The 24,711-nt window shown below is 42.5% G+C and overlaps 1 protein-coding gene across 1 annotated transcript in view; it reads right to left on the bottom strand.

Moving 5' to 3' along the window:
- The window catches only part of LOC127585409 (glutamate receptor ionotropic, NMDA 2B-like), a 230,217-nt gene that overhangs the window by 20,615 nt on the left and 184,891 nt on the right, over positions 1-24,711 (bottom strand). Inside the window, exons 4-6 of the mRNA XM_052042834.1 lie at positions 14,043-14,157; positions 3,017-3,222; positions 646-814 (exon numbers count right to left, since the gene is read on the bottom strand). Coding sequence (XP_051898794.1) covers positions 646-814; positions 3,017-3,222; positions 14,043-14,157 — 490 coding nt within the window. The remainder of the gene's footprint in view (positions 1-645; positions 815-3,016; positions 3,223-14,042; positions 14,158-24,711) is intronic.

The raw sequence follows: 24,711 nt of genomic DNA, 5'->3' as shown, positions 1-24,711 counted from the left end.
TCTGTCAGGCCTCCACTTCTCTCAGAAAATCAGACAAGGTGCAAATTGTGCTTTCAATTTGCTGTCGTACATTTTGCACCAATAGTCAACCACATAATCAGTGTTGGTGACACCCAACAGCGTGACAGATAGGCTTCCATAAAAATCACCAGCTGTCCTTCTGGGGTAGAAATTCATCCTCGGTTATGTGTGCTAAGTGTGCTGCATACACATTGAATTCTGGTTCTGAAATTCAATTGGACTGAAATCAGTAGAATCTAGTTTCAAAGGTTCAACATGCATACATTGTTCCATCACAAATTCAGCACATACAACAGGGAGCAATACACTTTCACAACAATCCATCTGCTTTCATAGTTATTGCAGGTTTTGAACTCCCGACACTGGGTTTAGACTTCTTTGACATGTTAAGTGCCAAGCAGTTCAGCAAATGTTTTGGAAATTTTACTTTGTTTCCTTCATACATTTTAGTACCATAGGTTCTACCACTTAAATGTTATTGCATTTTTTTAAATTGTATTTTCTTACCTTAACCTCTTTATAAAGCACTAGCACATCTTGGTGTTGTCATTAGTTGGGCCCTAACCAGCTTTGGACCAAATTTTGAATCACATTTAAGACAATTCCATTTAGTGATTGACCTACCTCTCCGACCAGTCCATTCCAAGTCCCGTTAATCTTCTTCCCGTGCTTTCCATTTGTCACCAGATATAAATCGTATGTGAACTTCACATACTTTGCAATTTTCTTCAAGATATCGATGCAAAATCCCTTACAGCATCGCTTGATGTACATCCCTCCTTCTGTGTCATTACTGGAAGTAATGAAGAACAAAGAATGAAAAACAAAGCAAAGGGTCTCCCAGCAAAGATTTCCTCCCCCTTAAACCATCCTCTTAATTTAGCTCAAGGTCAGAATCCCTCTCTGCTGTGTCATTCTCATATTCTCCATGATTCCAGCCTTTAACTCCTTGTTTTAGTCCCTGTTTCTCCATTTCTAACTTTTTTTTAATGCTTGAAATCTTCTCCACCTAACAAACCCTTCTCTACTCCAGCAAGGTAACTTATTTTGTTTCTCCACACAGACTCCACACAGTTCTCTGTTTGAGAAAGAAACTAATCTAACCAACATCCAGAAACAGCTGAAGACACAAGAGACTGCAGATGTGGATCCAGAAAAGGATAGCTGGCAACTTCGATTTTTAAGGGTTAGAGATACAGTATCTAATGTCTTGTTTGTCTAGACATTGAAAGATTCAATTCGTCCCTCACCTTCTCAACCTTAGTGGGATGGATAGTGGCCCCGAGATCTTAGTCTCTGTTCTTCTGAGTGCCTGGTGAGGCAGCCAGGAAGGCATTTTATTCTTTGGAGAGGCATGTAAAGAGGGCTTCGACTCCAATTATGGGAACATTACAGAAATGGATCTGAAACAGATCCAAGGAAATTCACATCCATTGCACCAAATGAAGTTTATTTGGCTTATGTTTTGTTCTTTTGCAATCCCTACATTTTCAAATAAATGTATTTGTTAATTTTAGCCTAAACCTAATGGTTTGACAGTGTAACATCTATCAAACTGCAGGGTGACCAACCCATTGGGGCTTTGTTCTGTGGAGGAAGTGGATCTGTTTAGACCTCTAGCATGTTATTATATTCATGTCATCCTATTCTCAGGAGACAAAAAAGTGGCTCAGGAGTATAAACAGAGATCCCAATTTATAACAGCAAGTGGAATGTGCTATTGCTCAGTAAAATAGACAGTAGAATAAAATGTAGGTCAAAATCTTTATATGGCAGTGTGTATGAGATCAGTGCTGTGAAGTGATTGCTGGTTTAAGACTCAGAAAAGGCTGCACAATGCAGACTAGCATGGGTCATTTCACCTTGTATAATGCAGCAGACTCACAGGACATGAACTGTTGGATCTAATATGCAGAGGCAATCAGGAAAGTGATCAGATTGGATCCGATGATTTGATTTATATCCTGGCACATTTTTCATTCTGCAATGAAATCAATAATGTAGCCCAGGGCAGATGCAAACCAGCAATGCATCCAATCCTGTGAGGCTCCTTGCTGGCAACATACCCCTTCATTTCAGTAATTGTGTGGTCAGCCTCCGCAATAGGCTGGTGTGGGATATGAAAGGAGCTAATGGCATTGATTCAGCCAAAAGAAAACAAGATTTCTTTTAGAAAATAGTATTTGGGTATTTGACTAACTCGTGATATGGGTTGAATGCACCAGAACCTTGGAGGAACAGGTGACCTAGAACCTGTGGTTGGAAAGCTTTTTATCACTGGTCTTCCTTGAACCGCCTTTCTGTCTATTAACAATCATATTGATGGACAGGAGTAGTCCACAGCTGCACTATCATCATTCTACATCTCTGGCAGCAGGCCTGATCAACTTGGCATTTTCTCATTGGCCCTTCCTTTGTTTGCCGTACAATATTCTTTCAAGTGATACAGTATCTCCGACTTCAACTGGCTGCAACTTTTAAGTGAATCTGGGGGCAGAAGTCTTTGCAATCTGTTCCTTTCCAGGCGCCATGCCACAATCTGCAATCCTGACAAGAAAATGAGAGCACCCAAAGGTTCAGAGCTCTCATTTGTACTGATAATCTTTATTGGCTGCAGAGAGATAAGGATTTCTCATAGACACATCATGTAACATCTAATGGAAATCTAACTGCATTACAATTCTCTTGACTTAATCTATATTAAGCATCTCTATTCTAGAGAAACATCATAATAATCTTTATGTAGGATCAATTTCAAAGTACTTTTTTATATAAATAGGCTTCTCCTTCTCAAAGAATATATTGGGTCCTTACAGACAAGGAGTTGGTTTTCACCTTGGTTAGCAGTGAGAGAAAACTGCCCTTACTCATCATTGCCTCTTGTGTACTTCTACAAAGGGTGAGTGTCCACCCTGTGTTGCTACTCGTGTGTTTACCATAGCCCCGACCCCTACCAAAGCAAGCACAAAAGTGGGGCAGGACAGTCCATACATACATGGGTTTCACTTGCTTCCTGCAGGGTACGGTGTTCCTCATGCAGGTCCCGCTCAGCGAGTCGACGTCCTCCACAATGACAAAGGGAGCCTCCTCCAACGTGACGATGCTCAAGTGGTCGTCCTCCTCCTCCGACTCTGAGAACAAGTAGTACCGGGGCCAGACGTGATACTTCATGGTCAGCCTCTTCGCCTCCCACTTCCCAACCTGCACACAGGTAAGTAAGAAACCAGTCAGTTGACCATGGGTGACAGCAGAATGAATTGGGTCTGGTCGCCCCATTACAGGAAGGATGTGGAGGCTTTGGACAGGGTGCAGGAGAGGTTTATCAACATCCTGCTGGGATTAGAGGGTATTTGAACAGAGAACGTAGAACATTACAGCACAGTACAGGCCTTTCGGCCCACGATGTTGTACCGACATTTTATCCTGCTCTAAGATCTATCTAACCCTTCCCTCCCACATAGCCCCCCATTTTTCTATCATTCATGTGCCTATCTAAGAGTTTCTTAAATGTCCCTAATGTATCTGCCTCCACCACCTCTGCCTGCAGTGCGTTCCACGCACCCACCACCCTCTGTGTAAAAAAAACTTACCCCTGACATCCCCCCTATACCTTCCTCCAATCGCGTTAAAATTATGCCCCCTCGGTGTTAGCCATTTGCTATGAGGAGATGTTGGACAAACTTGGGTTGTTTTCTCTGGAGCATCGGAGGCTGAGGGGAGACCTGATAGAGGTTTATAAAACTATGAGAGGCACAGATAGGGTAAACAACCAGAGTCTTTTCCCTAGGGTAGAAATATCAAATACCAGAGGGCATGGCGTTAAGGTGAGAGGGGGAAAGTTTAAAGGAGATGTGCGGACCAAGCATTTTTGCAGAGAGTGGTAGATGCCTGGAGCATGCTGCCAGGGGTGGTAGGGGAAGCAGATACAGCAGTGGTGTTTAAGAGGGTTTTAGATCGGCATGTGAACATGCAGGCAATGGAGGGATATGGATCATGTGCATGCAGAACAGATTAGTTTAAACTGGCATCATTATCACACAGACATTGTGGGCTGAAGGGCCTGTTCCTGTGTTGTATTGTTTCATGTTCAGTGTTTTATGAATTGTTTCTTCTGTGGGCTTCCCATTCTGAACAAGCCATGAAATTTTGGTCAATAGCACATGCAAGCAGCGGAACAAATTAATGTGGAATCAAACAGTGGGGCTAATTCCCTCAGTCAGGGGCACTCACTGGTTGGGTATCTCGGCTCCAAGGAGTTCCATCTACTTCAATCATGATCTCCTGAGCAGCGTTCCCTGTGGACCTCACTCCCTGCCTGGGACTGCCACCGGCATTGGTGGAATTTAAAATGAAGTTTGTTGCATTAACTACAATGTTAGCACTGGCCAATTTGGTAGTAGCCTTGCTTCTGAGTCAGAACGTCGTCAGCTCAAGTCCTTTTTGAGGGATCTGGACACAAGGAATCTACATTGAAAATAGTCGATGACTCAACCTCCACTGCTATTTGGGGTCGAGAATGCCAAACAGTCACAACCCCCTGAGCGAAGAAATTCCTCCCCAGCTTCACGTGAAATGGGCGACCCCTTATTCTGAAACCCTGCCCTTTCGTTCTTGGTACCCCCCGCTTATGGAAAACATCCTCTCAGCATCCACCCGGTCAATTCCCCTCAGAATCCTTTATGTTTCAATAACACACCTCTGAGTATTGTCGCAGCCGCTCAACATTCCAGGAATCAAGCTAGTTATTCTCTTCTGCCCTGCTTCCATTGCAAGCATATCCTTCCTTAAATATTCATCGAAACCTCCGGACTTTTACACCATACCTCCTCGCACTAAAGGCCAACATTCTACTTACCTTCCTAATTACTACACCTGCATGCTAACTTTTTGTATTTCATGTACGAGGACCCCAGATCCCTTTGTACCACAATAGTGGTCTCCTTCCATTTAGATAACATCTTGCCTTTCCATTCTCCCTTCCAAAGTGAACACCCTCACATTTCCCCACATTATGTTCCATCTGCCAACCTCTTGCCCGTTCACTTAACCTTTCGCTGTCCCTATGCAGACACTTTGTGTTCTCTTCACAACTTGCTAACCCACCTATCTTTGTATCATCAGCAAATTTGGCTAAAGTATACTCCGAACCTTCATTCATGCCATTAATATAATTAGAAATAGTTGAGACCCCAGCACTGATCCATGTGGTACCAGTCTGGTTACTGATCACCAATCTGAAAATGATCCATTTACCCCAACTCTCTGTTTCCTGTTAATTAGACACCCCCCTATCCATTTTATGCATTAATCCACCCCCTTCCCCACCTCATTTGTTGTTGTGAACCTTTAAATGAGGAGTTAAACTGAACTCCTATCTATTCTCTCAGACAGACATAAAATGCCTAATGCTCCCCACTGTCACCTCCCTTAATCAGATTCCAGCACTGGTAGCCTTTGTGTTTCTGGTTATCACCCTCCCAGCTGCCTCCAGCTTCACCCTCCCCTTCCCCCCACTTGGCTCCAGTGAATGCTTTTCTTTGTCAGAATCAGAATCAGATTTATTATCGCCGACATATGATGTGAAATTTATTGTTTTGTGGCAGCAGTACAATGCAAAGGCATAAAAATCTATAAATTACAAAAATAGTGCAAAAACAAAAAGAATAATGAGGTAGTGTTCGTGGGTTCATGGACCCTTCAGAGATCTGACGGCAGAGGGGAAGAAGCTGTTCCTGAATCATTGAGTTTGGATCTTCAGGCTCCTGTACCTCCTCCCTGATGGTAGTAACAAGAAGAGGGCACGCTTCCGCCTCCCTCAGTTTCCCAACTCCACCTCACCTGCCGCCCCCCATCCTGGCTCCATCTTCCTGTCACCTTCTACCCGTTCTCGGTCCACCAATCACCGACTGGCCCCTGTCTCACCCCTCCCCCTCTCCTCTTTATACCGGCCATCTCCCCTCTCTGCTCTCAGTCCTGATGCAGGGTCTTGACCTGAAACATTGACAATTCCTTTCCCCCCAACAGATGCTGCTCGATCCGCCGAGTTCCTCCAGCAGATTGTTTGTTGCATAAAGTTATTCCATGACATGTGCAGAGAAACACTGGAATTCTCCCTCATGTCCTTGCTACACTTATCGCTCAATCAGCATCACCAAAAGAGATGATCTTGTTGGCATCATGTTGCTGTCTGAGGGAAAATGCTGTGTACAAGTCACTTGTCATGATCCTTATCATCCTTATTCTTCTTAATGAGCCCCTCAGGATCAAGGACAGGTTTCTTCCACTATTCATAGGTTCTGAGGTGGCTAATGAGGCTGATGTGGGAACTACAGGCTCTTTTACACATGGGGCAGGAGGTGGCTGATGAGGAGGGCAGGTGGGTAATTTGTGACGTGGTAAGCCCCTTTTGCCACTTCTCGTTGCCTCGGTAAAGTAATTAAACACGCCACCCACCCCCAGATATTCTCGCTTCTCCTCCCTCCCGTCAGGCAGAAGATACAAAAGCCTGAAAGCATGTACCACCAGGCTCAAGGACAGCTTCTATTCCGCTGTTATAAGACTATTGAATGGTCCCCTAGCATGATAAGATGGACTCTTGACCTCACAATCTACCTTGTTATGGCCTTGCACCTTATTGTCTACCTGCACTGCTTTTTCTCTGTAACTGTAACACTTTATTCTGCATTCTGTTATTGTTTTCCTTTGTACTACCTCAATGCACTGTTGTAATGAAATGATCTGTATGGATGGCATGCAAAACAAAGTTTTTCACTGTACGTCGGTACATGTGACAATAATAAACCAAGTTACCAATTTACAGATAAGATAGCTTTATTAGTCACATGTACAGCGAAACCCATGGTGAAATGCATCTTTTTTTTGCGTAGCATGTTCTGGGGGCAGCCCGCAAGTGTCACCACACTTCCGGTGCCAACATAGCATGCCCATAACTTCCTAACCCATACGTCTTTGGAATGTGGGAGGAAACCGGAGCACCTGGAGGAAACCCACGCAGACGGGGAGAACGTACAAACTCCTTACAGAAGTGGCCGGAATTGAACCCGGGTCACTGGCGCTGTAATAGCGTTACGCTAACCGCTACACTACCATGCCTGCCCTTCTGTGTGTTCCCAATACACAGATTCAAGGTCCTCAATATCATCCCGAATGCACCTTCACAATTATGAATAGTCATGGACCAGAGGTTCCCAGGACTCAGCGGGAATGTTGCATTGCTTCAAGTAAGCTTTGTGCACATCCTTGAATCATTTTTTTTCTGTCCACCTGGCATTCTCCTCCCACAACAGAGCTTGGAATAGAGTCTCTGTTTCAGGAGTCTAGTATCAGGCATGCCCAATGGGACAACTGACTAAGCTTTCAATGCTTGGAATTTTGGCCTGGGAGAGGGTGCTGATGTTGCTTTCCAGTGAATTTGGAGGATTTTTACAGAGGTTGCCTTGGTGGCTTGAATTGCCTGCTGTACATAGACCAGGTCTCAGAAGCACATAAGAAGCCAGGGATCACTGCTGCTTAGTAGTCTGCGAGTTTTGTGGCAGTCTGAGGTCTTGATCTTAAAATATCCTTGTCCTCCATTGACCAAAGACTGTGCTATCTTAAGGCAGTGACAACACTCCAAGAAGTATTTCATTGGCTGTGAAGTACTTTGGGAGTCTATGTTACTGTGTTTTGAACGATATAGTGGGAGAGTCATAGATTAAGGATCATTTGTGGCAAATTGCATATTGGTAGCACATTGAGAACATTGGTACGGGTCCTTCCCAGCTTATGAATGCCCAACTTATGGTCAGCCTGTACATACAATCGCACGTTTGAGAGACCGGCGGGATGGATTTGCCGGCTGCTGCAGGGCTGCAAGCATCTTCTGCGGGTTGGGAACACGGTTTGTGGCCACATTTCTGACTTGCGAACTGTTCAGGTTACAAACAGTTCACAGGAACAAGAGGCCTGATGTCACCTGGGGAGGAACTGTACCTTTTTATCAATTTGAGGTATTGTTATAATTGTGGTGTCACTCCTAAAAAAATACGCGCTTGAATCTTGTGCAACGGGCTCTGCAGTGCAATGCAAAATGTCAGCAATTACCTCTGTGACTTTGCAAAATTTCAGGATTTTGTGGCGCAGTGGGGTTAAATGCCTCCTCTCAGGATGTTAGTGCCCTGATTCGATGATTTCAAAGTGCTTTACATTCAACATACAGTAGCTGTGGCGGGCAAGAAAATATGTTTCCATTTTGTGCACAGTAAGATCTCACAAACAGCAGTGGAAGTTGATTGAGGGAGCAAGGTTTGACAGGAATCCTGTTCCTCTTTAAACAATATCATGTCAGCATCCACCGGACATCTGGTCACGTCCAACAACATCTGCTTAGATTTGAAATATGTAAACTTGGTTATTATTTTCTAAAATTCAGGAGGCTGAGGAGGCAGAAAAGTCAGAATCTTCACCGTCCCTTCATCTCTCCAGAGACACACTTCCCATGATAGTTGTTGCACAGAATACATGAACCACATTAAACCCATTTCACATACAGATGCAGACTCTTCAATGACCTCACCAGTCCAAGTCAGTTAGCTAAAGACTAACACGCTGTCAAACTCAACAACACTTAATGGATCCGCGTTTGTAAAGTTGAAAAGGTTCTCATTATATTGTCCTGTTTTCTGCATTCCACCTGGAGACTATGAAACTGATCATTTCAATGAGAAGTATCCTTTTTATTAGACACTTCAAAGCTGCCACCTATCATAAACTATTATTTCTATTTAAGTTAAATAATATACCTCTTTATTAAAGCCTGTACCTATTTAATTGTTGCAAAGTTTATTATACCTGTTGTGTGCCAAGTGCCCAGTATTTGAAATGCTGCCTGTGAGTTTATTTATGCAGTTGGAAAAGCAGCAGCAAGAACCTCTGCTTGCATCTCTTCAGCATCTTCAACATGGTAAAGTGCCAAAATACTACACAATAGTGTTTCCAATCGAGATCTGACAAGACAATTCTAGGAAAAGTGATCAAAATGTGTTGAAGGAGGTAAGGTTTATGGAGGAGAGAGGGGTATTCAGATAATCAGTGGGGGCGGTGGGTGGGGAGTAGGGGGTGAGAATCCAGAGCTTCAGGCCAGAAAAGGTGAAGTACTAGTGCTATATCGAACTCAGAGGTAAACACTGAGAATGTTGGAAACACTCAGCAGGCCAGGCAGCATCTGTGGAGAGAGAAACGGGGTTAATGTTTCACATTTATGACCTTTCAGCAGAATAAGGAAAGGTTAGAACTCAAAAGTTTGACATTCCAGAGAAGGGGGAGTGGGTGAGAGGGAACCAAGGGGATGTGTGTGATACAGTGGAGATCAAGAGAAACTGAATGACACAAGCAGTGGCGGTGCAGGCTGAGAGAGGGTGGTGAGTGAGGATCTGTCTGAAGGAGGCATCAACAGAAGGAAGTGAATGAGATTACAGAAGAGAAAAAAAGGTGCTGGAAGCGGGTGATACAGAACACCGCAGCTGCTTAAAATCCAAAGTAAAAGAGAACGTTGGAAATACCCAACAAGGCAGACAGTAGAGAGAGCTTTATTAACATTAAAGATTGATAATCATTCATCAAAACAGACCGGTTCTGATACAATCTGAAAAGGTAGTTTATCCTAGTTGTTGCATTTAGTGTTGGCCCCTGAGGACTGTAACACGCCCAGTGGGAAGATGGGATCGGTTTCATTTGAACAGTGTAAGAGAACAAAGACAGAGAGGACACAGTGGGGGCAGGATCGAAAATCAATGGCAACTGGAAGCTTAGGGTCATCCTTGTGGACTGGATAGAACATAGAACAGTATAACACAGGAGCAGGCCCTTTGGCCCATCATGTCTGTGCTGACCATTATGCCAAATTGGACTCAATCTATCTGCCTGCATATCACTCCATTCCCTGCATGTTCACATGCCTGTCTAAATGCCTCTTAAACACCACAGATGTGTCATCACCCCAGGCACCTACCACTCTCTGTGTAAAAAAACCTACCCCGCACATCTCCTTTTAAACTTTTCCCCTCTCACCTTAAAGCTATATCCTCAAGTATTTGACAATTCTACCTTGGGAAAAAGACTCTTACTTTACCTTACCTTACTTTACCTTAAAAAGACTCCACATTATCTATGTCTCTCATAATTTTATAAACCTCTATCAGGTCTCCCCTCAGCCTCCGATGCACCAGAGGAAACAATCCAAGTTTTTCCCAACTTCTTCTTATAGCTAATGCTCTCTAATCAGGCAGCATCCTGGTGAACCTCTTCTGCACCCTCTCCAAAGTCTCCACATCCTTTCTGTAATGGGGCAACCAGAACTGCTGGGTATTTCCAGCATTCTCTTTTATTTCCAGCAGCTTCATTGTTTTGTACCACACAGTTCTGACATTGTTTGTTCTTTGTCCTTTGCACGATTAACATGCCGTCACCCTCTCTCTGATGGCACCCACGCCTTTAGTGCCATTCAGTCTCTCATCGTCCCCACCCGATCACAGACATCCCTTCAGTTGTTTCTGTCCACCCCATCTTCTCTGTAACTTAAAACCCTAATGCAGCCCTAATCACAACGCTGTGAGTGCTTTCATCACTTTGCACTAAAATGGACTTTGTGGGGTTTTTTTCGTTCTGATTGTGTTCTTTCTTATAAAAATTGGGTACGTTTAATTTATGTTTTTCTTGTGAATGCTGCTTATCTGATGCTATGTGCCTGTGATGCTGCTGCAAGTAGTTTTTCATTGCACCTGTGCACACATGTACTTGTGCATATGACAATAAACTCGACTTTGACTTCCAGCTCTTCCTAATTCTGATGAAAAGTCATCAGCCTGAAACGTCAGCTCTTGTTTCATCCCCATGATGTGGCCCAACCTGCTGAGTGGTTTCAGATTTTATTTCCAATTTCCAGCATTTGCCACATTTGCTTTTCAATGAACTCGACAGGTTGTAGGGCTGTGAGAGATTACAGTGACAGAGAGAGGTGAGTATTAACATTGGTCTCTTTGTGACTATAACTGGTCTCTGTTTATCACACAGGATAAGGGCAGCGCTCTGTATAATTGCTGGGGGTTACTCATGTAGTAGAATAAGAATGACTTCCTGGACAACAGTTTTTTCTGTTTTTATTCTGTTTTTGCAGCATCTGATTATTTTTAAATTCATATTTCAGTCTGTGGTACATGTGGCTGGAAGGGGATTACTTTTCCACACCTCCCTCCCCAACAACCCCATCCCTGTAAATCTTTCTACGTAATAAGTTTACAGAATGTTGAATTGAAAAATTGCTTGGACTTCATGTTTAAAGGCTCAAGTTTACAAGAACCGACCGATTGCACAGGCTTCCCGTGAGAATCAACAGTCGAGAGGAAACATACTAGAGGTGTAAGATGTTTAAAAAGGGCAAACTGGTTCCTTCAGTGGGATCGGTCAAGAACAAAGGTGAACAAAGATCTTAAAATTACACCTGTTGTTCACAATTAAACTAGGCAGCAATTCCTCAGGCAAAGGTTTGTGGAAATTCAGAACATCTCTGGAAACATGAGAAAAGAGATTCAAACAGGATTTATTAAAATAAGGTATGTATTTGGAAGGACGTGGCATCAAGATAACTTATTACCCTGGTTAGGAAATTGTTTGATAGGTCAGAGACAGAAAAGGGATACTGGGCATTACTCGGTACAGTTATGAGCATCCCTGTAGGAGCCTCAATTATTCATCTGTCTGTAGTGCCTTAGGATGATGGAAGAGAAGGCCACATATGTAAATTTGCTGTGAGACAAAAATTGTTAGCCGAGTAGGTGGAAGCATTAAATTACAAAGAGATATAAATAGAACATGCAAGTAGGAAAATTGTGCCAAATGGATTGCAATGTAGACTGAAAAAGGACAGAACGGTGAAGAGCTAGAGAACTGTTTCTGTCTTGATGACCAAATCCATTCCTGAGCTCTTCGTTGCTTATGATAATACTAGGGGTGGATGGAATTAACCAGACAATAGATGCCGAGGATAATTTTGATGGAATGCTCCTCTTTCTTCGACACGAATCACAAAAAGTTAGCAGGCAGGTGCAGCAGGTAGTTAAATTAGATTTTTGGCTCTTTATTGCAAGGGGTTGGAGTTTAGAAATAGGGAAGTGTTGTTACAATTGTAGGGGGAATTAGTGAAGCCACACTTAGAGTACACTGCACAGTTTTGGTCCCTTTATTTGAAAAAGGATAGTAGAATTGGAGGCAGTCAGGTAGAGAGATTCTTCAGGCTAAATCTTGGCATGAGAGGATTGTTCTGTCATGGGAAATTAAATCTGTTCTAGAACATAGAATAGTACAGCAGAGGAACAGGTCCTTCAGCCCACGATGTTGTGCTGAACTATTTAAAACTAATCGAACTAAACTAATCCCTTCTGCCTACACGATGTCCATGTCTCTCCATTCTCTGCACATTCATGTTCTCTTTGGAGCTTAGAAGAATAAGGGGTGATTTTACAGAAACATACAAGATCATTGGGAGGCATGACAGGGTAATGTCAAGATGTTTTCTCTAGTGGGAGATTCTTAAATGAGAGGATATAGTTACGAGATAAAGGGATGGTCATTTAAAATGGAGGTGCAAAGGAGTTTCTTCTCACAGAATCTCTGGAATTCTCTATTCTGGAGAGTTGTCGAGCCTAGATCATTGGAGGTATTTGAGGAGGAGGTAGATAAATTTTTGAACGATAAGCAAGTTGAGGGTTAGGAGGAATTGGTACAGAATAGGACTTGAGGCCTGGGACAGATCAGCCATGATCACACTGAATGGTGGGGCAGGTGTGAGGGGCTGAGAGGCCTATTTCTGCTCCTATTTTCTTGCATTCTTGTAGTGGTAATTTTGATTTTATTGGATTATTGCTTGAATTTATTTCAAACAACCCATGCACATTCACATGTACTTACACACTCACTCACACACACAAACACACTCACACAAACACTCACACACACACACAAACTCTCGCACACAGACAAACTCTCGCACACACATACACACACACACACACACACACACAAACAAACTCTCGCACACACACATACACACACCTCAACCAGAAACTAAACCGGAGTAGACATTTACTCAATGTGGCTACAAGAGCAGGTCAGAGGTCAGGAATCCTGCGGCAAGTAACTCACCCCCTAACTCCCTAAAGTCTGTCCACCATCTGCAAGGCTCAAGTCAGGAGTGCGACGGAACACCCTCCACTTGCCTGGATGAGTGCAGCTTCAACAACACCCAAGAAGCTCGACACCATACAGGACATAACAGCCTGTTTGATAGGAAGCCGATCCACACCATTCACTCACTCCACTACCAACGCACAGTAGCAGCGGAGTGTACCATCTGCAGGATGCATTGCAGCAACTCACCAAGACTCCTCAGACAGCACCTTCCAAACCCACCACTTCTACCAGCTAGATGGACAAGGGCAGCAGAACCATGGGGAACGCCACCCCCTGGAAGTTGCCCTCCAAGCCACACACCATCCTGACTTGGAAATATGTTGCCGTTCCTTCACCGTCACTGTCAAAATCCTGCAACTCCCTCCATAACAGCACTGTGGGTGTACCCACACCTCAAGGACTGTGCAGTTCAAGGAAGCAGCTCACCACCACCTTCTCAAGGGCAACCAGGGATGGGCAATTAAATGCTGGCTCGGCCTGTGAAACACACTTGTTTCTCAGCATTTACCTCTGAGTTCGATATTGCACTCGTACTTCACCTCCCTTGAATGAATATATAAAAAAACACACACACATGCTCTCACACAGTGCTTGGATGAGCACTTGACATGTCATAACCCACAAGACAGCAGGGGTGGTAAAAGGGATTATAATAAATACTCTTCATCTCACCTATCATGGAACAATGGCCTGAATAACTTGCAGCACAAATGTCAATGATTTTTGCATTTGCATATTAAATATTCTTTGCAAAACAAAAACTCCAAAGCCCTTACCTTCTCCCATAGTCGTTCTTTGTTCAGTAAGATGATTACTAATTTGGGGTGCATCTGGTACCCGTCTTCACTGAAGGAAAGGTTCCTTCCCTCAAAACTTACATTCATAAGGTATCTGCAAAAACAAGAAGAAAAGCAATAGGTAAATATCTGGTATGTGGACCTGTTCAGGCTTGTTTCAAACACTGATTATTTAACAAAGCACAAGTGCTAGAAGCTCCAAAAGAAACAACTACACAAGAGCCTGTGGGTTGAACCTCATTATAGCTCAAACCTCTATATGCATTTACTCCCCCACTGTGTGCAGTGCTATTCTCGGGATGCTAGTGCGGTGATTGCACTCAGTAATCTCCTGTTCTGCTTGCTTAAACTCACAAGGTTGAACTTGTATGTAAGGTCAATGGCCTATAATGTTAATACTGTTTCTCTACCTACTGATGTTGGCTGACCTGATCAGTACTTTCTGCATTTTCTGCTTCTGTTTCCAACTTCCAGCGTCCAGAGTAAGTTGTTTTTGAATTTGCGTCCAGTGCCAACGTGTTTAGCCGCGTGATGCAGTGGTTCAGGCACCTGGCCTTTCACCTGCAGTTTCCTCCAACTCTGTTGGTAAACTGGCCAAGGCTCTTGCTTACAAAGACAGCAAACTGGGTATTGTGTCAAGGGAGAGGCTATCAAAGAGGTGTTTGTTCAGATAGGTGGGCAGTAAGGATGGTGATAAAGGAGAAGAGGGCAGTAGAGAGACCAGATGGAGCCAGGGAGTTTGGGTTACACATTATTACCAATCTGGAAAATTGGAAAAGCCGACAAGCAAAGATGTCAAGAGGTCAAAAATAGTTGTGGCAGAGGTCTGTGAGTCAGCCTCATTTCAAGATGACTGAACTAACTAGCATCTCCATCCACAATGGAGAATTGCATTCCGTCAACACTGCTCATTTCATTAAGGCCTTTGGGTTTCGATTTATGAAATGATGATTGAAAATTGATACACACTCAGAGGCTGCAGCAAGGCATTAAGTTGCTGCCCAACCTTTCATCATTTGTACTGCATCAAAAGTCTAAAATTCACATAAAGTGCTGTGGTGAAATTAAATATCTCTCAAGAGGAGTACTGTAAAACTGCTGATGATTACATGTGTGCATTGTGTGGTGTACATGTGCACTTTTCAGGGGTATATTATACATTTGTACAATGGATATGTGGGTGTACACTGAAGGTGTACATTTTGCATGTGTACACTGTATACTTGCACATTGCACGTGTGTACAATGTACATGTGTACATTGCGCATGTGTGCAGGTGTACACTGTGCATGTGTACACTGTGCAGGTGTATATTGTGCATGTGTATACATTGTGCAGGTGTACACTACATGTGTACACTGTGCAGATGTACATTGTGCATGTGTACATTGTGCAGGTGTATATTGTGCATGTGTATACATTGTGCAGGTGTACACTGTGCATGTGTACACTGTGCAGATGTACATTGTGCATGTGTACCTTGTGCAGGTGTACACTGCAGATGTACATTGTACATGTGTACATTGTGCAGGTGTACACTGCAGATGTACATTGTACATGTGTACACTGTGCAGGTGTACATTGTGCATGTTTACACTGTGCAGGTGTACATTGTGCAGGTGTACATTGTGCATGTTTACACTGTGCAGGTGTACATTGTGCAGGTGTACATTGTGCATGTGTACATTGTGCATGTGTACACTGTGCAGGAGTATTTATGAGCATCAAGATCCTCTTAGACCAGGAATCATCTTATAATCACTAGGTAAAAGGAAATAATTCACATATTCACACTGACTGCACCATCCAGAACTATTTTACCAGTTTATGTCTCAAATCGATCTTAAGTTGTTGCGATGAAGGACTTGTGATGTGGAAGCATGTTGCAGGAGGCGGACTGACATTCAGGAAGTGCAAACTTGTGTAAGATCTTTAACAGGCATCAGAAATTCTGTGACTTCATTGGGACTTCAATAGCCAACGATGAGGAGTGATGTACCTCCCTGCCTCCGGGCGAGATGTACCTCCCTGCCTCCGGGCGAGATGTACCTCCCTGCCCCTGGGCGAGATGTACCTGCCTGCCTCTGGGCGAGATGTACCTGCCTTCCTCATTTCCCTCCATCAACGTGACAGAATCTCGGTGACCTTTCATATAAACTAACAAGGAAATCGACTCCCACTTGAGTAATGAAATGATTCTAGTTTCGAAATCATAACACAATGTTCACCGACACAATGTACACTGACACAATGTACACTGACACATTGTACACCGACATGTTGTTCACTGGCACAGTGTACACCGACACAATGTACACCGACACATTGTACACCAACACAATGTACACCTGCAACTATTTGAATCACTCCCTTTGTTCATGGGTTCACACAGGAAGCCAGTTGGGTTTGGAAAGGGAAACAATACAGAACTTTTTACACCAATAACTTGTACTGATAAAAAATTACTTGCAACTTGAACTCCTCTTTTTTGAGCCTTGGATATTTCAAAGCAAAGAAGTACTTTTTAATGTATTTTCTGAATTTAACAACAAATTTACACACAGGAAGATCCCACAAATAGCAATGTAACAACAAGCAGTTAACCTGTTTCAGTGAACCTTTTCTGCACCCTCTCCAAAGCCTCCACATTCATTCTATAGTGTGGTGACCAGAACTGCACACAACACTCCAAATGTGGCCTAAACAAAGTTTTATACAGCTGCAACACGACTTCCCAACTTTTATACTCAGCGCCCTAACTGATGAAGGCAGAAATGCCATACACCTTCTTTACCACCCCATCTACTTGTGTTGTTGCCATTTTCAGGGAGCTATGGACCTATACCCCCAAATCCCTCTGTACATCAATGCTCCTAAGAGTCCTGCCATTTATTGTATATTTTCCTCCTGCATTTGACCTCCCAGATGCACCACCTCACACTTGTCTGGATTAATCTCCATCTGCCTTTTCTCTGCCCAAATTTCCAACTGATCTATATCCTTTGACAACTTTCCTCACTCTCCACAACTACAGCAATTTTCTTTTCATTTGCAAATATATACACTTCATTGATCACCGGTTTTTGGGTTCAAGGTCCTGCAAGATATCTATGTCAATGCAATTGGTATCAACCTGCTGATATGTCCACATTGTGTCAGTGAACATTGTGCCAGTGTACAATGTGCCAGTGTACAATGTGTTGGTGCACTATGTGTCAGTATACAATGTGTCCGTGTACAATGTGTTGGTGCACATTGTATCGATGTACAATGTGGACGGTGAACATTGTGCCAGTATACATTGTATCGATGTACAATCTGTCTGTGTACAATGTGCTGGTGTACATTGTGTCGGTGTACATTGTGTTGGTGTACAATCTGCCGGTGTACAATGTGCCAGTGTACAATGTGTTGGTGTACAATGTGTCAGTGTACAATGTGTCAGTGTACATTATGTCGGTGTACATTGTGTCAGTGAACATTGTGTCGGTGAACATTGTGTCGGTGTACAATGTGTCAAATGTACATTGTGTCGGTGTTTGTGAAGAGCAAGGTCACAGCGTCTAAAGGCAATTTTATTACCATGATAACATTTGTAGTCATTGTGGAAAACAAATAAAACTACCTTTGATAAGCACAATAAGCAGGATGCCCCTTTCTCACCCCATTTCTTTAAAATGTCTCGCTAACGGTCAGTCCTAATGCTCATCACCTGATCTGTCTTAACTTACTCCATCTCCATATAGACAAGGTTTTTGTCTTACACCTCACTCCTCCCCCCAACTCTGCTTTTGAAAATTGTGACCCCTCCTCTCTCCCCCCAGTTCTGAGGAATTGTTGCTGACACAAAACAATTTCTCTTTCCACAGAGGTTGCTTGACTCCGAGTTCTCCCAGCACTTCTGTTTGTGTCTGCAGTCATTATCTTTAAGTTGCAAGTGCTGGACCATAACAATATGCATAAACCAAATCCTCATCTCACACCCTGTGGTCCTTCTAGAGGGAGGGGTGAACTTTGGGGGAGAGGCAGCGAAGTGGATTTGAGGTTTCTGCTTAGGAATGAGGTGGGAGGAAGGGTCGAGGCTATATTGAACTGAGATGTGGAGGAGATTGACAGGAGAGAATGAGGTTCTTTCAGGATGAGTTTGGGAAAAAGGATTGAGATTTTGGAAAGCTGGGAGGAGGAGCTGAAGTTTCTCATGTTTTCTTATGACATAGAAGACAGACATTCATCCCACTGAGTCTATGCCGGCTCACAGAGCAATCCCAGCAATCCCATTCCCCCATCTATTTCCCTGTAACCTATTCTCTCTCACATCCCCCTCAAGTTCCTTTGATTCTCCTGGCATCCGTCTGCACGAAGGGTGATTTACAGCAGCCGATTAATCTAAGTTATAGAGGTACAATGTAGGGCTTTGAACCTGATTCACAGCCGCGTCTGATGTGGTCTTTAGAGGTCCTTACCCTTTGCTTGCATCTCTTAGATATTTTACCAACAGGAATTTGCAGGCAATTAATGAAAGCCTTGAACTTCACGCAGCAAAGAGCCAGATTTTTCTCTCAAACTCCCACTTTCAAACAAAGAAAACATGATTAACAATAACATTTCTAAAATAAGTATGTATCCTAATTAAACCAGTCTACTCCCTGGCATCAAATGCTCGGTATCACTTACAACCACATACATCATGGTGACTCGCTTTAGTTGACCAAATATTTGCCTGTGCGGCTGATCTACACAGTACATGTTATTCCCTTGGGAATTCTGCACTGACAGAGATTAATATCATCACTTGAAGCAAATAATTACTTAAAAGTCTGTCTTTACTGAACCAGCAAAACATCAGCCCTGGTAAAAATAAGGCTCATTAGCTTCAATTAGTCTATGCACATCTTACCAACCAGTTTGTGTTATGCTTTTCCCCACTAAAACGGTAACCATTGGACACTTATACACGTGGAGCTCAATATTTATAAATTTAATCCCAGAGGACACTGTTGCCAACTTCATTTCACTGGCGTTACCTCAGCAGAGACTGTAACAGACATAAAATAATGATGATGATGTCCATGTTAAAATGTCAGTGAGAACTCAAGAGTATGTTGGTATGCCAGAAGCAGGAAGCTTTGGTTAAGGACAAACAATGGCTATAGATTCTACACCCTAATAAAAATTCAGGGTATAGAAAGTTTATCTTGTTTGCTTTGTAAATCCTAACTATTTAACACCTACTAAAGGGAGTACTTCTGTTTCTTCTTCCCAGGGAGTCGCTTGAATCAGGGATGATTCCACACTGATGCCTGTGTGTGAATTCTTATAACATGGTGTGGCTGTTGCACTGCAGCTAGCACTCTCGAGAGAGTGAGGGCCTTGTCCGATGGGAATGAAGTCCAAAGTGACTGGGGACGAGGCTCTACTACAAACACACACACACACACACAACCCCTATACACACACACATGTACACACACACTGACACAGACATACACACCCCTAGACAGACACTCCCCTTATATATATCTATACACACACACACACACACACACACACACACACACACACACACACACACACACTCCTGGACGGACACTACTCCCTATACCTGTATATAGACACACACACAGGCACCTAGACAGACACTACCCCTATACACACATACATGTACACACACACACTGACACAGACACACACACCCCTAGACAGACACTCCACTTATATATAGACACACACACACACACATACACACACACGTGCTGAGACAGACACTAGCCCTATTATATAGACACACACATGTACACAGACAAACTGACCCAGAAACACACATACAGCTAGACAGACAATACCCCTTTATATAGACACACACACAGAGCCACACACAAAGACACAAACACATTCACGCACAGGCACCTACACACGCAAACACACACACACACATCTAGTCACACACACACACTAAACACATGTAGGCATACTCTAACCTCACATATTAAAATGGACAGGAACGCACACACCGCTTCCATTGACCCACCCTTTCCAAATCCTTCCTTAGCCCCATCCCTCAGATCTCCTCCTCAAATCTTCTAATCCCCCTCCCCTTCAATACTCCAACTAGAATCACTAACACAAATCTATCTTATCATTATCATATTGCTGTTTGTGGGAGATTGCTGTGTATAAATTTGCAGTTCTACACTGTAGCAGTGACCACAATTCAAAAGTATTTAATTTATTGCTCTGAGAGAGGGAAGGTGACTGAGGGAGCAGTGATCATGAAGCAGGATGTTGTTAACAAAAGCGTCAAACACCTCAACAGACCCCAACAGAATTGTCTCCTGCCCAATCTCGTAAACATTCTCAAACAGCTTCCTTAAATAAGGAGACTAATATTGTGCATGATACTGCTGATACGGTCTCACCAATGCCCTATATAACAGTAGCATCACCTACTTTTGTATTCAATTCCCTAGGAATAAATAAAAAAATTCTGTTAGCTTTATCAATTATGAGAAAAGGGTTACACACACTAGACTTGTATCCACTGGAATTTAGAAGAGTGAGAGGGGACTTGATTGAAACAAATAAGATCTTGGTGGATGTGGAGAAGATATTTCCTCTGGTTGGAGAATCTAGAACTAGGGCTCATTGTTTAAAAATAAGGAATTGCACATTTAAACCAGAGACAACATGATTTTTTTTCTCTCAGAGGGTTGTGGATCTTTGGAACACTGCTTCCACTCACCTCTGAGGGACAAAGTTTTTGAATATTTTTTTTAAGGCAAAAGCAGAGAGGTTCATGACAAGCAAGGAGATGAAAGATTATTGCAGACAGAGAAAGAGTTGAGATTACAACAGATCAGATATTAAATGGCTGAAGAGGCTTGAGAGTTTGAGTGGTTTACTCTACTCCTAATTTGGTCATATATTTGTATGGAAAGCTGATTCTATACAATTTGTATCCATTGTATAGAATCAGCTTTATGCAGGCTTGTTGCCTTATTCCTAGACTGGTGCTCATATTGATACACTCAAACTTTCACACTCAAATAGTCTCACACTTTTCGGAACATTATCAATTTGATGCACTATCATCAGAAGACTTATTATTACACAAATTCTGAGTGAAATTCATCCACTGGTATCCTCTCCGATGCTGTACTCTGTTTGTTGGTTGACCAGATTGTTGTGTTTCCATTGGTTCACCTTCAACTTTTACACTCTGACTGGAATATATTTACAAAATGGTACATTCTACTGGATTGTAACAGTTTAAAATTTTTTGAACTGTCGGATGGGTGCACACTCATTACACGTGACTTCGAATGTTACGCTCACAAATTGGTGTATCTCGCTGAAGTAGTCTCAGATTGTTAAAATGATAAACAGGCAGACTCCCAAATTAGTTAACTGCCAGATTGGTAACATCTGAGGATGGTGCACACTCATTTATATTGTCGTATTGACGTATCCTCTTTGAAGTACATACACTACGTTTGGTGTAGTCTAATACATTCTGGAACTCTCAAACTGCTGCACCTTTGCACCAATAGATGATAATATTTACACTCTGATCGGTCTACTATCAGATTGGCACTGTTTAATATTGCTGTTTGACATACACTCTGTGAATGGTTCATTCTTAGATTTGAAAGCCCAGGATGGATGTACTCAAATTGGCAAATTTCCTTATTAGTACACTCTCACCCACACACTCACGGACTGGTGCACTCTCTTAGACGTACACTCAGGTATTTCTCACCAGGAGGTTGGCACAGTCTCAATGATAGACATTCAGTGTTGTGCATCGCACTGGAACATCATAGACAGGTCTACTTTCACTGATACAGTGGCACACTGGGACATGCTCAATGCATTGGTACACATTATGACTCATTAATTCTTATCAATATCGTCATAGTTTGGTACACATTCTGATTATTACATGGCCTGTTTAGTGGAATCTTTTTGGCACTCTGACTTAGCATTCTGATAGGTACTTGTTCACTGATTGTTACATTGTCAGATTGGCTCACTGTTGAACTGCCTCTCTTTGTGGTGCATTCTCTGATATGTGAACACTCTCATCAGTGGCCTTTTAGAACGACATACTTCCATTTCTACAGTGTATTAAGCTGCTAGGTTGGGTTATGGCCAATAACAGTATTTCATTATTATACTCCATTATTACACAACATACTGGTGCCCTCTCATTGCTGTTCTCTGTAGTTACACCACTATCTTGGTACACTTCCACACAAATAGTATACCACCACATAATGCATTCTCTGTTACACCACGTTGCACTACCATATTGGTGCTCTCTCATTGTTACACTCTAATGTTACATACTCTGCTGGTGCCCTCTCCTTGGTACACTTTATTGTTTACATCACCATATTGGCATACTTCTACTTTTATTGTTTACACTGTATTGTAACATTCTATATGGAGCACTCTCACTGTAACAGCATTGTTGCACCACCGTACTGATGGACCCTCATTGTTGCACTCTGTTCTGTCAGAACATATTGGTACATGCTTATTGTTACATTATATCAGTGCACTTTCACTCTGAGAATATTGTTGTACCAACATAATTGGTACACCTTCATTGTTACACTGTTGTAACACACCTTTCAGTGTACTTTCATTGTTTCACTCTTGTGACACAACATATTTGTGCACCACAATTGTTACACTCTATCGTTACACTTCCATTTGGTGCATCCGCACTGTTACACTCTATTGTAACACACCTATTATTAAAGTGTTGTTACATGCCATATCGGAGCACCCTCATTGTTACACTCGATTGTTACACACATTTTGGTGCTACCTCATTGTTACACCCAGCTGTTACACAACATTTTGATACAACTCATTGTTACACACTGCATCAGTGCACTTTCTTTGCTACAGCATTGTCACACTGCTGTACTGGTGCACCCTCACTGGTACATTCTTATTGACAGTCTCCGAATTTAACACTCAGATTACCGCATTCCAAATTGCATTTTGTTGTGTTGATATATTGCCCTCTTGGTACTCCCTCAGATGAGTGCTCTTTCAAGCTTGTATTCCAGTGCAAACATTGGCACTCTCATGCATACTGCTAGATGAGAACACACTCACTGGTACACTCTCAGAATGATGCATTGATGGCTGGCAAGTCCTTGACACACTTTCGATTGTTACACTCTCAGATTGGTTCACCCTCATTGGTAAAGTTTCAGATTTTTAACTTGCAGATTGTTGCATTGCATTAGAAAATGAGAAGTTCTCATTAGTACACTTCCAGTTTTCACAACCCAAAATTATGCATTCTGATTAGTAGCCTTTCAGACTGCTTGTACTCTTCTTGGTATTCATTCATACTTTTACTCAGATTAGACAATCTCAGACTGACATAAGTAGATTCTTAGATTAGTTAAAAGTCTGATTTGGCACATTATCAGATGTTACTCTACAGATCAATTTGAGGCACTCTCATTGGTACCTCACTTGATATCTATTTAGTGCACTCTCAATGGTATACTCTAAGGTTGACACAGCCAAGTAATTACCTTCTCTTTAAGAAATGCTCAAACTGAATGCCCGCTTATTGGTAAATTCTCGTTTTGGTTACCCACATTTATAATGGCGCAAGTTGTACAGATTCAGATGATTACCATATCAGACTGTTGCAATATCATTGGTGCACAATCACTTCCACGGAGTGAACTAAGTTTGTTACACTGCCAGGTTTATGCACCCTGATTGGTACGCTCAAAAGTGGTGCAGTATCATTGCTCATTCACAAGATTTTGTACTTTCATTGGCTTGACACAATCTCACATTGATAACTCTCATTGTTTTACCACCATATTGGTGCACCCTCATTGTTACACTCTGTTGTAACACACCTTTCAGTGCACTTTATTGTTTCAGTTTGTTGCGACACAACACCTTGGTGCACCACAATTGTTGCATTCTATTTTTACCCCACCACACTGGCACATCCTCACTGTGAGACTATATTGTTACATCGCCATACTGGTGCATCCTCATTGTTACACTCTGTTGTAAAACACCATATTGGCCCTTGCTCATTGTTACACTCTATTGTCACACATTATATTGACGCAGTTTCATTAGGAAATTCTCAATTTGGTATATTGATCACTGTATTCTCAGGTCATTGCACACCTGGATTGGCACACTCCAAGAGGCACGTGTTCAGATTGATTTGAACAGAGATTTGAATTCTCTCAAGTAAATACACTTTCAGATTGATGCACTTTCTGCTGCACTCTCAGACTGGTACATTCCGTTTGTTGTATCCTCTGCTGCACTCTAGGACTGCTAGTCTCAAAGGATGCACACTTCCTGGTACTCTCTCAGTTTAGTGCACTGTATAAAGCATATTGGTGTATTGTCATTGTGCACACTGTAAGTTTTGAACTGGAAGACTAGTGACCTCTCAGTATTACAGTCAGAGTTGGTTACATTCTAAGACTGATATCGACCCACATTATGATTCATGCGCATAGATTGTCAAGATCTCAAACTGAGGCACTATTGAATTAACAGACTCTCAGCCTGGTATATCCTCTGATAGCTAATTCTGTGTAGCTAAATGGTGTATGCTGTGATGGTTTGCAATTTTAAATTG

The sequence above is a fragment of the Pristis pectinata genome, chromosome 33 (assembly GCF_009764475.1).
Source record: "Pristis pectinata isolate sPriPec2 chromosome 33, sPriPec2.1.pri, whole genome shotgun sequence".
Classification (NCBI taxonomy): Eukaryota; Metazoa; Chordata; class Chondrichthyes; order Rhinopristiformes; family Pristidae; genus Pristis; species Pristis pectinata.
The sequence above is the reverse complement of the archived record's forward strand: the minus strand, read 5'-3'. Positions and strand labels throughout refer to the sequence as shown.